The 17,051-nt window shown below is 51.8% G+C and overlaps 1 protein-coding gene across 3 annotated transcripts in view; it reads right to left on the bottom strand.

Moving 5' to 3' along the window:
• Positions 1-1,048: 1,048 nt before the first annotated feature.
• Positions 1,049-17,051, bottom strand: part of LOC308547822 (cell adhesion molecule CEACAM21-like) — a 43,305-nt gene continuing 27,302 nt past the window's right edge. Inside the window, exons 1-4 of one of the 3 annotated variants that reach the window (XM_081118701.1) lie at positions 16,505-16,536; positions 3,718-3,899; positions 2,440-2,793; positions 1,049-1,642 (exon numbers count right to left, since the gene is read on the bottom strand). In XM_081118701.1, coding sequence (XP_080974827.1) covers positions 1,362-1,642; positions 2,440-2,793; positions 3,718-3,781 — 699 coding nt within the window. In that variant the 5' untranslated portion in view covers positions 3,782-3,899; positions 16,505-16,536 and the 3' untranslated portion in view covers positions 1,049-1,361. Of the gene's footprint in view, positions 1,643-2,439; positions 2,794-3,717; positions 3,900-4,288; positions 4,386-16,504; positions 16,537-17,051 lie in introns of those variants that run through there. The other 2 variants (XM_081118700.1, XM_081118702.1) reach the window with 2 other exon arrangements.

The following is a 17,051-nucleotide window of genomic DNA, read 5'->3' as shown; positions in this document are numbered from 1 at the left end:
ACCTGCGGTCAGGAGGAACCGGTCTAAAGATAAGTGATTGTGAGGAAATATTAAGGCCCCCGGATCATAACAAAACTGCTTCCTGCACAGTGGAGGGAAACAGAACTAAATCCTTTCAGCCAGGACCCGCTTTGCATCTCCATCAGTTCCTGCAATTTATAAGCAGGTGCAAAATAGCTGAGAGACCCTGAACAGAGCCCATCTGATCTCCCGGAAGGCTGTGCTTCCGGAGTTTTCCATGGAGATATTACATTTCTCTCCACAGTCACCTTCCCTTTAATCAAATGTTATTTCCAAGGGAGAAAATGTTCTTGATCCTACAACATGGCTGGTGTCACTGGATTTGACAGGTTGGTGACCTGAGTGCAGAGGAACCGACATTCACCACAGAGTTTCCTCTCATGCAGGTTCTTCTATAAAACCTCAGGTGGGAGTTTTAACAGCTTCTCGAGGTTAGGAAGCCTCCCCCTCACACCTCACCCGCAGGCTCTGTAGCTTTGCATGTTTTTTTCTCCAAGAGATTCCAAAAGACCCATCAGGTCAAATTGAGCTTCAAAAAAGGTGAGGTCATTTCTAATTCTCAGGGCATCAGTCTGAACTGGACACTGAGCCAAAGCCTTGGTTGTATTACCAACATTTCCAATTATATCCTATTAACAAGAAGGGCAGTGTCCTACGGAACTTATGCAAATAAACCTACTGCCACAAAAATAAGAGCACTTCAGAGGGCTTCAGAAATATTTTGGGAGATGTAAAACAGGAAGAAAAAGGTCAGTGTCGATACCCACATGGGAACCCTCCTGTGCATTCTTGTCCAAGACGGTGTCCAGGTGTCCTCTACGCATCCCACTGGAGGAGGGACAGAGCCTGGATTCCTGGGAGGTCATCATGTGCTCCCACCAGTCATCACATGACCATTACCCTTCCTGTGAGAGACTTGAGGTCACCTCCACTGTAGAGATGTTGCAAATGGGATCCTCCAGAGGTGGGGTCCGTTGTGGAATGCGAGCTTAAGTCAACAATAATGACAATGTCATCTCACTTTTTTAAAAAATATATATCTTTATTGATTTCAGAGAGAGGAAAGGAGAGGGAGAGGGAGAAAGATAGAAACATTAATGATGAGAGAGTCATTCATGGAGCCCGCACCCCAGGCATATGCCCTGACCGGGAATCGAACCCCTATCACCTGGATCCTAGGTCGATGCTCAACCGCTGAGCCACGGCCGGCCGGGCTCATCTCATATTTTTGAGCATTTATTGACTCAATGCAAGTCTGCTAAGAAATTTCCACCTTCACAACAAATTTATTTAAAGGGTGCAAAAATTTATTCAGAGATTGGTAACAGAGGGGGGGAGGGTCACTGGGATCTCACATCCAGCTCAATGGGGGCACTGTCAGCGGAACTGATGGGGTTGGAGACCTCACACTGGTAGCTCCCAGCATCCTCCCGCCGGACGGGGTCTATGGTGAGGGTTCTGTTGTTCGAGGACAGCGTCATCCTGTCCTTGAGCCGCAGATTCTCGGCATTGAACAACCATTCAGTGGAGATGGCGTTTGTGTAGCAGATCAGGACCACGGCGTCCTTGTGCTCTGTGGCTATGGTTTTGCTGGCCAGGAGGGTGGGCACTCTCACGGGCTCTGCGGGGAAACAGAGGACATGAATGAGGGCTTGGGACTTGGGGCCATGCTACCTCCTCAAAGATCTCAGTCACTCACAATCCACAATGAGCCTTGTAGGGTCCCCAGAGGATGGTCTGGACTCTGCAGAGGACGATTGCCTTTGTTCAGGTGACAATGTGTGAGGAAAGGGGAGGGCTTTCCCTTCCCTCTGACTCCAAATCACCCCAGAGTAACCCCTGACCTGTTCCACAGACATCAGCGCACGGAACCCCTTCCCAGCCCATGTGTCCTATAACCTCAGCATCAGGTGGAATTTTCCTCTCATGAGTTTTATTGAACTTTTCCTAGAACTTTCTTTGACTTAGAAGAAGATGAGGTCCCACTCTTCATGTAAACTGCCATGTATGTTGGAGAAGGCAGGTTTACCACCTCTGTTCATCTCTGTGGCCAAGGGAGCTTTACAGAAAGTGAAAAGGCATTTACCTCTTGTTAACTAATTTATTAGGCAATAAAGATGGCCCAACCCAGTCTTTGGGGAGGGGCCCAAGGGGTGGACTGAGACTGGTGTCGCTCTACTGAGTCACCCCCATGAGACTGGTCCTTCTCTCTGTGGTGAATGTCTGCAGGGCTGGCATCTGGGAAGGGAGCTCTGATCTTAGGAAGTTTGTGTCCACTGTGTGTGACCTGCACTAAAGGCCCAAACCCAGCCTGGGACGTGATGAGAGGTGGATGGAAGCGAGTCCAGGGCAGTCAGTCCTGTGTGTGAAGGAGAATTCCCCCCACCGACATCCAGAGGACAGGAAGCAATCACTCACGGTACACACTGAGGCGTCCAAATCCTATTTCTTTTTTTGAATTTTGAAGGTAGACGACAATGGTGTACATTCCTGTGTCCCTCAGGGTGACCTTCTTAATCAGCATGGACCCGTCGTGGTTTATTCTCTCTCGACCGGTGAATTCAGGCCCTCTTCCAAAATCTCTGGCGGCCACTGAGTAATATGCAATATATCGCTCGACCTTTCCCCCTTCCCCTCTGTGCCACTGAAAGGCCACGGCATCGGGGGGCATGTTGCGGACACGGAGAACCACGTCCTCTCCTTCCACAGCGTTGGTGGGCACGATAGCCAGCTGGGCAGAGGCGGGCGGGCTCCAGGAGCTCAGGAGTGAGACTAAGAGAGGAGGGAGAAACGGGTCAATATCTGGGTCTGTGTGTTGGGGCAGAGAGATGAGGCCCTGGGTCCTGAGCAGGTCTCTTCGTTTCTCAGACTTGGGGGTGTGTGTGGGGTGTGTGTGTGTGTGTGTGTGTGTGTGTGTGTCTCTCTCTCTCTCCCATGGTCCAGGTCAGCAGCGTGGCCACCATGGCTTCAGCTCCTCTGAACCTGCAATTTCCTGTTCTGAACACTCTCTCCAGGTGTCGGCCTGGCTCACCCCCTCACTGCCCTCAGGCCCCTGCTGACACTCGGGGGCGTCCTTGGGAGACACCTCTGCTCACCACCTCCTCTAAAGACCCTCCTTCTCCACTTTCTGGCCTGTCCCTGCTCTGCTCCCTTCATGACACTCGTGGGTCCCTGACATCACATGTAGATCTTTCCTTGTCTGTCTCCTCCCCACAGAAGGTGAGCTCCCTGGGGCCGGGGCTTGTCTGACCTTGTTGGACCCCCACTGCCTGCAACAGGCTGCAAAGACCTGGGGGTGAAGGAGTGAGTGCTCCCAGGGGCCTGCAGCTCCTGGGGCGTATGTGCCTGTTTCTGAGGTTGGTGGTGAGGACAATGTTTAGTCTGGTTAAGACTTTTCTCCTGATGCTTGACATTTATTGTTATCATCATCATCAGTTTTCTAAATTCAGTACTCAGCAATGAATAACTTAGGAAATGAACCATCATTGAGGTTTCCCTGCCCTTTGCCACTTCAGATTATGAGCTTTTTCTGCTTCTGCACCCCCTTTTCAATCCTACTCTGCTCCCCTGTCCTCTCCCCTCAGGTCCAAACAGCAGCCCTCCCTCCGCTCTCAGAGCCCTGTCCTCCCCAGGAGTCACCAGCAAGTCTCCGTCTCCCCTCCTCCCGCCCACCCCCAGGGACTGTCCCCTCCTTACCAGCCAGCAGGAGCCCCCACCAGGGGACAAGTCCTCTGAGCACAAGGGCTGAGGGGGACTCCATGGTGTCAGTTGCCTTCTCTGTCCCTCCCTCCGTGAGAAGAGCTTCAGGTCCAGAAAGGCTCCCAGGCACCTCTGTGTGGACCGGAGGAACCTGCTGTCCTGCTTATAACGGGCTGAGCCTTTCTTGGGGCAAGAGGCCTTTCCTGGTCATGTAGGTTGGGGCGGGGCCTGTGCCCAGGACCCTCCCTCTCCCACCCTCATTCGGGCTACTTCTGTCTTCTCCTTTCCCTTTCCCTTTGGTCTACATTTCTGTTCCCTAGGAACTGCTGAGGCCTCTGCGCACACACACACACACACACACACAGACACACACACACACACACACAGACACACACAGACACACACACAGACACAGACACAGACACACACACACACACACACACACACACACACACACGGGCTGTGTTTTGAGAAGCACTAGCCTGGGGCGCCCAGGTCCTGGCATCCCCACGGCTCCCAGTCAGGTGCCCAGTAGCCCCCCCCCCCCCCAGCCCTCTCTCTCTCTCACATTTGACTTTCCCTCCAGAGCAGGAGTTCTGGGGCCACGTCAGGAAAACTTGCCACAGGAATGTCAGAGCCAGTCTGCACTGGAATCACCTGTGAAGCATTGTACACACTGTGATGCCCAGGTGACCCCTCAGAAATGCTGCTTCAGCAGCTGCTCAGCTAAGGTGGGTGCCCAACAAGAATGAGACCGCGTGATGTGGGGTGGGACCCCCCGGTGGGACCCCCCCCTCCTGTGCACAGGGCAGGGCCCCAGGTCCTGTGCAATTGCAGATCCTGACTCAGCAGGCCTGTAGTAGAACCAAGAGTCTCCATCGAACAAGCTCCAGGGGAGGCTGATCTTACTGGCCTGTGGGGCACACTGGCAATAGCAAGGCTGATGGGGACCCCTTCCCCTGAGAGGATGACCCTCTCACCCCAGCATTGGCCTCTGCTGTGTCTTGGTCTTGGGTCTGTCAGCACCTCACAGAGAGTCCCCATGCTCCCCAAACCTGGGGATTATTTGTTTGTGACACAGAAACTCAGTTGGGCACTGGGTGTTCCCCGTGTTCTCAAATGCTCTGGGAAAGTTGGAAATCCTCCCAGCAGGAAGGCCACAGAGGTGACCCAGGGGGTGACAAGGGGTCAAGCAGGGTGATGACTGCCAAGGGCACCCTCCTTCTATCTCTGGTTGCCACCAGCCTGGCCTCTGCTTACAGGGACAGAGACCCACAGCCAGGAGTCTCGGGAGGACCTGCAGTTCCCCGGTGTGAAGGGGGAGGTGTCCTGTGTGTCCTGGGAGAAGGCTGTGGTGGGAGGTCAGGTGGCTGAGGGCTCCCTGGTCCTCGGGAAGGTTTCAGACAGACACTCCTTCTCTATTTCTGCGGGCTCAGCCTGTCCTTGTGCTCCGTGACCGTTGGGGCAGCCTCTGTCCTCTGCCTGGGGGACTTTTCTGTGGTCACCCCACCTTGCCCATGGTGGTGCCAGGCATGGAGTGGGGAGCAGCACAGAGACCCCTGAGGGAGCAGGTGCTCCTAGGCCCTGTCACAGCAAGACAATTTTAAACCTATGGAGACTTTTTAGGAGTTTGAGCCAAACCGATGTCATCTGCCTGAAAGCAAGATCTCAAATCCTGAAAAGAAAGGCAGTTTTGCAGCTTTATACATTATAATAAAAAAAGATGAAAAAGTTGCATGAAATCCATTAGGTGGTGAGAGAAGGCATAGCTGGGAGATCTCTAGAACTGGATAAAAGGCAAACTGGAGAAACACATACTTTTTTTACACTGGTGGGTCCAGGACGGTTCACATTTTCAGCTTGTAGAGAGGCTGTGCAGGGAGCCAGGCATCACGAGGGGTCTGTGGTCACGTACTTTGGCGCCAGAGGCTATCCCTTCCATTGGCCTAGCAAAGAAAATTACTCGGACATGTGAAAGGTATGTCATCCAAGATGCAAAAGAACAGGGGACGGGGCTCACCTAAGGTACAGTCTCACCTTTGCTAAGGAAGCTATAAGCCTGAGGCAGGACTCCCTGCCACCGACTGCCCAGCTGATACTTTCTGATCAGACCGTTCCAGGCAGTTACTTTTTGTCCTGAGCTTGTCGGGCCACCACATGGCCCCCGAGCTTGCCAGGTTTATTGCACAACCCCTTTTGTGTCCACAGTCCCTAGAAAGAACAGATAGGACAGATCAGGCATGAGAGAGGAGCCCAGAAGGGCTTGTTAAGGCAGGAGATGGAAATCAGGCTTCCTCTTTACCTCCTTAGGCAAAGCCAGGCTCCTGCGGGAATTTCCTGTTGTCTGTGTCTCACTGTCGTTCCCTAGAGAGCAAGGGGCGACCTACAGCCACTGTCAGCTGCTGGGTGCTGCCCAGCACCAGAGGGTGGGAGCCTGGGCCCTGGATAGAGGTCAGCTCTGGCTCCAGGTCGGCAGGCCGATCAGTCAATCAGTCGGGCCCTTTCCCTGTGTGTCCCTGGCCTCCTGACTCCATCGCAGGGCAGGGTGAGCCCAGTGAGAGGACAGGCATTGTCCAGAGTATTATGAGTCCAGTGTCAGGAAAACTGTCCCCCCCCCCGGTGAAGGAGCTAATTATAATCCAGAGACGGGCAGGGAAGGAAAATTTCTGGTGTGTCCAGAGCGTGTACTCGAGTCTCAGCTGGTCTGGGGGTCACAGAGAGCCCTTCTGAGAAAGTGACCTCTTGGCTGAGACCTGAATCCTGAGTGGCCCGTCGCCCCTTGAGGGACAGAGGGTGGGGGGAAGAGCTGCCTGCAGGGGACTGGTCTTTGGTGGGCAGATGCCTGGCTGGACGGAGGAGCTCACGGAGTCCAGGGTGGGCAGCGTGGAGGGCGAGAGGGGCTGTGGGCTGAGCAATGCTGGTGGGGCTGGACCCTGCTGGGCTGTGGGTGCTGCGCAGGCCGAGTCAGCAGCTCCCCAGAGGCTCCAAGTCAGAGAGGAGCTGTGCCGCCCTCTGGTGGACAAGCAGAAAAATGTGCAAAAGAAAGTTCTGTTGTATTTAGGTATTGTTTGCTTTGTGTTTTCTATTAAACTTATACTTTAGGCAATATGTCTTATGTGTATATATATAATTTTTAACATATTTACTGAGTTATAGTTGATGTATAATAAACTTAACATATTGAAAGTATCCAATTTATTAGGTTTTGCCAGCTGTATGCACCGGAGTAGTTGTTACATGAAGACTGCGAGCCTGTCCCTCACTCTGAAAGCCTCCTCGGGCCCTCCCGTAATCTTTCATCCTGCCCGCCTCACACTCCCTTCCCCAGTGTCAAGGAAATTCTCATCTGCTTTCTGTCATTGTAGATTAGCTTGCATTTTCTAGAATTTTCAAAATTTGAATTATACAATATGTAATTTTGGACGAAGTTTGGCTTCTTCACTCAACACAATTATTTTGAAATAGTTCTTTTTTAAAAAAAATCTCTTAGTTCTATTCCATTGTAGGGATGCACCAAATTTGTTTATCCAGACACTCGTTCATGGACATTTGTGCTGTTTCCCATTTTGGGGTTATTACAAGTAACCCTGCCATGAACACTTGTGCAGAAGGGTCTTTAATAGAAAGAATTAGGTGCTTGTAAAACCTGTCTGGGCTCCTTGCTTACTGGGTCCAGAGTTCTTCCTGCTGGTAGACAACCCAAAATTCCTACAACCCACTTTGGGGTGTGTCGGTAAAGGTACCTTAAGAGCAGAAGACAGATCTATCCATCTTGTGCTTAGCAGGCTACACCTCTCTCGATCTAGAGCAATCTATCTCCTGCCACCTGTACAAAGTCTATTACATGAATGAATATTCTGGGGCTATAAGGAAAGAGACCCGAAGAAGTATTGGGTAGGTGAGGCCCATATGCCATTTCCAAAGCTAAAGATAAAGACGGTTGTAGTCTGAGGCGCCAAAGCAAATGTTTGGTAAATAAATGTTTGTTTGCCTGGCATCTCCAGGTGACTGTCCCTCCTGGAGCTGGTCCTCTGTCTAAATTCTTTCTAGGCAATTAAAACAGAAGGTCTAAGGTGATTTTTTAACCTTTTGTTTCCCAATAACCAGATCAAAATCAATATCCTAAAAGGCATATCTGGGGTGAAGGCCCTGCTTCCTTCACAGCAGAGCCGTGACCCTCAGGCAGGTTTAGCGAGTCTAACTAAAAGCTCAATCTGGTGACCTAGTCATTTCATTAAAGTCGCTGAGCACCGAAATCATACCAAAAAAACGTAAAAATACTGAAACACTGTTCTATCAATATAAGCATATGGACTTTTGACTTCTTATTAGAGAAAAGTTAAAGGACACATTTGACTCTGCTAATGAAAAGGCTTCCTGCTCTGTTGTCCAGAGCGTCCCTCCGAGGCGTCTTAGTTGAGTCCCTCGTGTTATATTATCGGCAGCTGTTCAGGAGGCACCAGGCGTCCTGTGACCCTGACTCATGCCTCAGGTTCGTGTTCACACCATCATCACTTGCTGCTTAATCGGTCCCTTTGTTGCATTTTTCCATGTCCCTAGTTTTGATTAGTACCTGCCCAGCCTGCCTGAGGGACTGCAGCCCCGTCTCTGCTGGGGCACTGGGGGTGGGAGTGTCGCAGAGGGGTGCCTGCTAGGTTTCAATGTCACCCAGGTACCTTCATGGTTAACCTAATTTCGTTCAAAAATGTGCGCAGCGTGAATGCTGGAGAAAGGCCCTGATGTGACTTCCAAAACCAAATGGGTTTGTAAGGGCCCCTGTAGTCGTGATAACTTTATGGCGTCTCTGTATTTTCTTAGTTAGAAATATTGTGCAAGGGTGTCCAGGAGACGATCCGATTGTTTGTCGTTGTTTACCCGCTGGTTCTGGAAGTGTGTCACGCACTCCTGCCATGTGCCTTCCAGGCACTGTCCAGGGCCCTGGGGACACGGCAGTGGTCAGGAGAGACCAGCTGGACATTACTGCTGATGTTCAACTATTTACTTGACAGCTAATATCTGAAAGGCATTGTCAAGATGCCCTAGGACCCTTGATCCCAGCCAAATGCCTCACCTCACTGTGCTCCTCTAGAATTTTCCTGAATCTCCTTGTGTTTTCCCAATTGTTCTCCTCTCACACCCCACATCTGGTCTTTCAACAAATCCTTTCGGCTGTGCTCAGAACAAATGCAGAACCGGGCCCCTTCTTGGCACACTGGCCTGCCCGCCCCGCCTGTCCCCTGGCTGACTGCACCCCCCCTCTGGCCACGCAGACAGACCCTGGCTCCTGCGGCCTCAGGCAGATGCCCTGATTCCCTCCCCCAGGCAAGTTTTTCTTTTTTCTGTCCGAGTCCATGGCAGGATGCGGGTGGGACTGATAGTTCTTTCTCAGTTTTGTTAGTTACTAAACAGCTTAAAATCAATATTCCCCCAAAAGAAACTTTTGGGTGGCAAAATTTTGGTTCCCTTCACTAAACGTAGAGCACTCACCCCCCACCCCTGCTCTGAATCCCCCCCCCCCCCCCGTGGCTCCCCAGTTTACTGAGAATAAAGATAAAGTTCTGGCCTATGGCCCCCCTCAGGGCTCCTCCCCTCCCCTCCCCTCCCCTCCCCTCCCCTCCCCTCCCCTCCCCTCCCCTCCCCTCCCCTCCCCTCCCCTCCCCTCCCCTCCCCTCCCCTCCCCTCCCCTCCCCTCCCCCTCTGTCTGCACCCTTCAGGTCACTCCCTCCTGGCTGCTTTAACACTTTTAATTTAAAAGAAGAAAAAACACCCCAAGGAAAACTCGCCTTATTCTACCATACCATAACATATTTTCGTTGCCGTCGTTTGGTTTTGGGGCGACGCCCCACCGCATGGCAGGTCCGAGGCCTGGGTCTTGTCTGCCCTGGGTCTCAGCGGTGCCTCAGCGGGCGAGCGGCTGGTCGCGTTTGATCCATGAGCAGAGATCACACGTGACAATGGTTGGAAGGGGGAAGTGCGGGCACGGCGACCTCACAGAGCTGGGCTGCGGCCCTAGCCGAGTGACCAGGGCGACCCTTCCCGAAGCGGGGCGGCCGAGGGCGAGGGAGCCCGGCTCAGCCAGAGCTCCCGAGGGGCAGGAGCCAGAGGAGGCCAGGAGGTGGGAGAGCCGAGCCAGTGAGTGATTTCAGCAGACCCATCTGGTGATTAAATGAGCCACTGTGCCTGAAGGGCCAGCGCACAGTGAGGGCTCAGAAAGGCCGGCTGGTGTCATTATTGCCCTCCCGTGGGCACGCGGCCAGGGTCGCCCACTTGGGAACAGCAGTAATAGAGGAACAATATTCTCCCCTCCTGACCACGCGGGCGATTCACGGCATCGAGCCTTGGTTACAGCTTGACTGAGGTATAAGCGACAGACAAGCCACACACATGCAAAGTATACGTCCTGATGAGTGTTGACACGGGCACACTCTCCACGTGTATCCATGCCACCCAACAGCTTCCACGTGCTTTGAGCCGCTTCTATGAAAAGTTAATTCTCCTGGTATGTCTGTGTCCCAGTCTCTAACTTGGGTGGGGATCTTTAAAACCAAGAAGTAAAAAAAAACAAAACAAAAAACCTCCTTGCCCTGGCCAGTGTGGCTCAGTTGGAGTTTCATCCCATACCCCAAAAGTCTGCAGGTTCAATCCTTGGTGGGGACGCTTATGGGAGACAGCCTATGGATATTTCTCCCTTACATTGATGTTTCTCCCTCTCTCTCTCTCCTCCTTTCTCTCTCTCCAAAATCAATAAAATGTATCCTCGTGTGGATTAAAAATAATAAAAACAATAAATAAAAAATATGAAAACCTCCAATCCTCAGGATTCCATGAGACGTTTTATTTTTCTTTTGTGTAAAGCCAATTAGGAAACACATTACCTTTCTCTCTACAGTCACCTTTCTTTTGATCAAATGTTCCCTCAAAAAAAGAAGAGTCTTTTTGATCCTACAACACGGCTGGTGTCACTGGGTTTGGCCTGATTGGTGACCTGAGTGCAGAGGAACCGACATTCACCAGAGTTTGCTCTGACGCAGGTTTTTCTGTGAAACCTCAGGTGGGAGTTTTAACAGCCTCTGGAGGTCAGGAAGCCTCCCCCTCACGCCTCACCCGCAGGCTCTGCAGCTTTGGGCGATGACCTTTCCTCCAGGAGATTCCAAAAGACCCATCAGGTCAAACTCAGCTCCATGAAGGGCGAGGTCATTTCTAATTCTCAGGGCATCAGTCTGAACTGGGACACTGAGCCAAAGCCTTGGTTATATTACCAACGTTTCCAATTATGTCTTATTAACAAGGACAGGGTGGTACTGAACTTATGCAAATAAGTCTATTGCCATAAACATAAGAATACTCGAAAAGGCTTTAGTGATTTTTGGAGAAATCAAACAAGGAGACAGAGTCAGTGTTGAACTCGCATGGGTGCTCTTTCCCATGGCCCACAGCAGTGTCCCGGTGCCCGCCACACGTCTCCCTGGAGGAGGGACAGAGCTTGGATTCCGGGAGCTTATCGCCTGCTCCCACCGGTCATCACATGACCACTGCCCATCCTGTGAGCACCCGGTGTCACCTCCACTGTGGAGATGGTGCAAATGAGACCAACCAGGAGTGGGGGCTGGTGTGGAATGTGACCTTAAGTCAACAATAACGACAACGGCAGCTCGCATTTTTTAGGGTTTATTGACTCAATGCAAGTTTTCTAAGCACTTTCCGCCGCCACCACCAATTGATTTCAATAAGTGCAAAATTTTTTTGCAGTGTGAGGACACAGAGGAGCGGAGGAGGGTCACTGGGACCTCACATCCAGCTCGACGGGCGCACTTTCAGCGGAACTGATGGGGTTGGAGACTTTACACTGATAACCCCCGGCATCCTCCCGCTGGACGGGGTCTATGGTGAGGGTTCTGTGGTCCTGGGACAGCGTCATCCTGTCCCTGAGCTGCAGATTCTCCGCATTGAACAGCCACTGAGTGGAGATGGCGTCTGTGTAGCAGGTCATGACCACGGCGTCCTTGTGCTCTGTGACTGTCGTGTTGCTGGCCAGGAGGGTGGGCACTCTCAAGCGCTCTGCGGGAAAACAGGACATGAATAATTGAATGAGGGCTTGGGACCTGGGCCCACACAGCTTCCTCAAACATCTCAGTCACTAACAGTCCACAGTGAGCTCTGTAAAGGTCACCAGAGGGTGGCCCTGACCTCTTCAGAAGGAGAATTGTCTTTGTTCAGGTGACAATGTGTTAGGAGAGGGCTGCACCTCCTCTCTGATCCTAGATCACCCCAGAGTGACCCCTGACCTGTTCACACAGGCATCTTTGTAATCTCAGCACAGGGAACCCCTCCCTTCCCGGCCCACATGAGTTATAACATTTACAACAGCATCAGAAATAATATAATACTTAAACTTAACCAAGGAGGTGAAAGAGATGTACACTGAAAACAACCAGATGTTACTGAACGTAAAAAGGAAACAAATAAATGGAAAGACATCCACGTTTATGCATTGAAAGACCCCCCAACTATCTGCGTATATGACATAATCCCTATTAAAAGGCCTATGACTTTTAATAGAATTCATATGGAATTTCAGTGAAACCCCAAATAATTGCAACGATCTTACAAAAGAAGAATGAAATTGCAGGTCTCACACTTCCTAATTTCAAATCTTACTATAGAACTAAAGTAAAGAAAATAGTGTGACAATGGCATAAAAACTTCTATTCATCAAAAGACACAATCAAATGGTTTGGACAAAGGAGCCAAGACTGTTCAATGAGAAAGGACGGTCTTCACACAAATGGTGTTGAACAGCCACATCCACACGCAGACACATGGAGTGGACCCTTGTTTATACCACGCACAACAATTGACTTAAAATACATCGAATCCTAAAGGTGAGACCTAAAACTATAAAACTCTTAGAAGAAAATATAGGGGAGAGCATTGTGACATTGGATTTGGCAATGACTTTTTTAATATGACACCAAGAACACAATCGAAAAAAGAAAAAATTAGATAAATTGAATTTTCTCGAAATGAAAAACTTACATTCATCAAAAATCACAATCAACAGAGTGAAAGATTAGCTATGGAATGAGAGAGAATACTTTGCAAATTGCATTTAGGTGAGGGTTTAATATCCTGAATATACAAAGATCTTGGACAGCTCAACAACAAAACCAGAAAACCTGATTTAAAACGGGTAAAGCACTTGAATAGACATTTCTCCAAAAATGATACAAAAATGTCCAAAAAGCACATGACAGGACGCTCAACATCGCTATCGCTAGGAAAATGCAAATCAAAGCTCCCGGGGTCGGGGTTGTTGGCTGCGACGCGGGGGGTGGGTAAGTCCATGTGCAGGTAACGCAGACAGCACTCCCCGCGTGGTACCTTCGAGGCTCCCCAGGGCTTCTGCGATCAGAGTCGGACCTCTCAGCTCTCAGCCAGCTCCAGCCCTTAGAAGAATTAGGCAGGTCTGTGCACCACACGGCAAACGCACAGGGGTCTGAGCACTCAGAGGACGCGAGGCCTCCAGCTCTCTGTCTGCTGCAAGGTACAAACTTTCTCGGGTGTCAGCTAAGAATCAGGGTTTGATCATGAAAAACCTTGGGCTGGGGGTCAGAGACCACCCTGCACTTCTTCTGAGTCTTCGCTGACCCGAAGACTGCCTGGCTGGCCAGGGGCCGTTCCTTTAAACTTCACAGACCTCCATTGCCGAGCCAAAGTGCGTTTCTACGAAGTGTGTTTCCATTTTTTTAGAATATCCTTGAGATTGGGGTTGGAGCAGAAATAACACATGGGGGTCAAGAGCAAGCTGATGGTCAACTGACTATTCAGGCCACTGGGCCAAGCCCTGAGACTTCCCAGGGGAGTGTGACTGACATGAGCCAGTGAGCTAATAAATGATAAAGCGGAGCCCAAGGAATGAGCTAGAAAAGAGTGCAGGGGACAGGCAGGGGCTGACTGTGGCCGCAGAACCATGTGCTCAGCCCTTGGTCATTAAAGCCACTCTCCCTCTGCTGAAGAAGGGGTGAGGTGGCAAGAGGGGAGCATGGACTTGCTGAAATTTGACCCTTGTAGACCATTTGTGTTTGCTGGTTATGAGACAGCAATTTGGAAAGAAGTTAAAATTATTGCATATGTGAAAATTATTATTAATATTCCAGGGCCTAAAACCATCTACATGAATGACTTTCTCTAGAGAGCAGCAGTGGGTCTGAGACATGGGTTTCAGCCCCTGCAAAGACAGGGAGCTTGTCCTGTATGGCCAGAGTTTTAAAGACTCTGCATCCAGCCTGGCCAGTGTTGCTCAGTGGTTGAGCATCAACCTGTGATCCAGGAGATCAAGGTTCAATTCCCGGTCGGGGCACACGCCCAGGTTGCGGGCTTGATCCCCAGTCGGGGACGTGCAGGAGGCAGCCGATCAATGACTCTCTCATCACTGATGTTCCCATCTCTCTCTCCATTCCTCTCCATCCCTCTCCATTCCTCTGTGAAATCAATAAAAACATAAAAATTTTTTAAAAAGACTCTGCATGTAGGTGAAGGACCAGGCTCCATTCCCGCCAAGATGTGGCTCTTAAGACTGAGCCCTGGCCAGAGACCAGCTCAGGAACCTTGTGACTCCAGCACACGGGAAACTATTGCTCTCACTAAGCCCTTCCAAGGAAGCCAAAGCCAACCTGTCACAGGCTCCCAGGATCCCTGGAGTCAGGACACTAGGACAGGGCTCTGCGAGGTGGCTGCCTGAGCTGAGCTTCTCTGGGAGGATCCCCTGCAGGGTCTTTCTCAGGGTCATGGTCATGGGGAGGGGCCCAGGGGTGAACTGAGACTGGTCTCCCTCTGCTGAGTTATTCCCATGAGACTGGTCCTCTCTAAGGTGGTGAATGTCTGCAGGGCTGGCATCCGGGAAGGGAGCTCTGATCTCAGAAGTTTGTGTCCACTGTGTGTGACCTGCACTAAAGGCCCAAACCCAGCCTGGGACGTGATGCAGAGGGAGACGGAGGAGAGTCCAGGGCAGTCAGTCCCGTGTATGGAGTAGAATTCCCCCCACCGACACCCAGAGGCCGAGAGCAGTCACTCACCGTACACATCGAGGCGCCCACACCCTATCTCTTGCTGTGAATTCTGAAGTTGGGCTATTACGGTGTAGACTCCCGTGTCCTGCGGGGTGACCTTTCTTATGATCAGGGCTCCTTCAAGGTTTGCTGTCTCTCGGCCGGTGTATTGGGGCCCTGTCCTGTATCGCCTTACACGCCATGCAACAGATGCAATGAAATTATTGTAGTCCACCTTCTCCCCCCTGTACCAAAGAAAGCCTGCGGCATGGGGGAGCTTGTTGCGGATTCGGAGAATCACGTCCTCTCCCTCGGCTGCGCTGATCGGCACGACACTGAGCCGGGCGGCGGCGGGCGCGCTCCAGAGGGTCAAGAGTGAGGCTAGGAGGGACGAGAAATGGGTCAATGTTTGGGTCTGTGTGTTGGGATGGAGAGAGGAGGCCCTGGGTCCTGAGCAGGTCTCATCTCTCAGCCTTCATGTGTGTGTGTGTGTGTGTGTGTGTGTGTGTGTGTCCCATGGTCAAGGTCAGCAGCGTGGCCACCATGACTTCAGCTCCTCTGAACCTGCAATTCCCTCTGTTCTGAACACTCTCTCCAGGTGTCCGCCTGGCTCACCCCCTCACTGTCCTCAGGCCCCTGCTGACTCCCAGGGGTGTCCTTGGGAGACACCTTCCCTGACCACCTCCTCTAAAGTCCTTTTGCCTTTACTTTCTCACCTGTCCCTACTGTTCCCTTCACGACATCTACTTCATGGCACAAGTAGATCTTTTCTTGTCTATTTTCTCCCCACAGAAAGTGAGCTCCATGTGGGCAGTGCCCCCAGTGCCTGGAGCACACTGCAAGCATCTGGGGGTGAAGGAGTGAGTGTTCCCAGGGTTGTCCACCTCCTGGGGCGTATCTGCCCATTTCTGAAGTTGGTGGTGAGGACAATGTTTAGCGTCCCTGCTTAAAATTTTTCTGGTGTCACCTGACATAAATTGTTATTATTGGGGTCAGTCGTGAAAATTCAATGCTCAGTGGTGAATAACTTAGGAAATGAGCAGCGATCAGGGTTTTCGGCCCCTCTCCACATCCCGATCTTGGGATGTTTCTGTTGCTGAGCCCCCTCCCCCATCCTACTGTGCTCCCCTATCCTCTCCCCTCAGGCCCAAAGAGAAGCCTTTCCTCCCTTCTCAGAGCAGTTTTCTCCAGGAGACTTAGCCAGTCCCTGTCTCCCATCCTTCCATCCACCCCCAGGAATTATCCCCTCCTTACCAGCCAGCAGGAGCCATTGCCAGGAAAGAAGTGCTCTGCAGGGAGGGGCTGAGGGGGACCCCATGGTGGCTGCGGCCTGCTCTGTCCGTCTTTCTGTGAGAAGAGCTTGAGGTCCAGTAAGGCTCCCAGGCACCTCTGTCCTCACGGGGGGATCTGCTGTCCCGGCTCCCTGTGTGCTGAGCCTCCTGTGGGCCAAGATAACTTCCCTGGTCATGTGGGTCAGGGCGGGGTCAGTGCCCAGGGACCTCCCCCTCCCTCCCCTCATTCCTGCAACCCCTGCCCCCTCCTTCCAGTTAACCATCCCTCTATGTTTCCATTACCTGGGAACAGCTGAGGCATCTGAACACACTCACACACACACTCACACTCACACATTCATATGCTGTGTTTGGAAAAGCACCAGCCTGGGGGTACAGGTCCCCGCATCCCCACAGCTCCCAGTCAGGTGCACAGTAGCCCCCCCAGCCCTCTCTCTTTCTCACATTTGACTTTCCCTTCAGAGCAGGAGTTCTGGGGCTACCTCAGGAACTCTTGTCTCAGGGGTGCCACATCCAGTCTGCATTGGAATCACCTGTGAAACTTTGTAAAGATCACAATGCCCAGGTGACATTTCAGAAATGCTGCATCCACAACTGCTCAGCTAACCTGGAGGCCTGGCCGGGCTGAGACCCCGCGATGTGGGGATGGGGCACCCCCTTCCCCTCTCCTGTGCACAGGGCGGGGCCCCGGGGCCTGTGCAACTGCAGATCCTGACGGGGGGGGGGGGGGGGTGGTGGACCAGAGACTCTGCATCTAACAAGCTCTCAGGGGAGGCTGATCTTCCTGGCCTGTGGGGCACACTGGCAATAGCAAGGCTGATGGGGACCCCTTCCCCCGAGAGGATGACCCTCTCACCCCAGCATTGGTCTCTGCGGTGCCCTGGTCTTTGGTCTGTCAGCACCTCACAGAGAGCTCCCTGGGGCCCCCAAACCTGGGGATTATTTATGTTTGTGACACAGAAACTCAGCTGGGCACCGGGTGTTCCTCGTG

This window comes from Miniopterus schreibersii, assembly GCF_964146895.1.
Source record: "Miniopterus schreibersii genome assembly, chromosome: 18".
Taxonomy (NCBI): Eukaryota; Metazoa; Chordata; class Mammalia; order Chiroptera; family Miniopteridae; genus Miniopterus; species Miniopterus schreibersii.
This window is presented reverse-complemented; position numbering and strand designations above follow the sequence as displayed.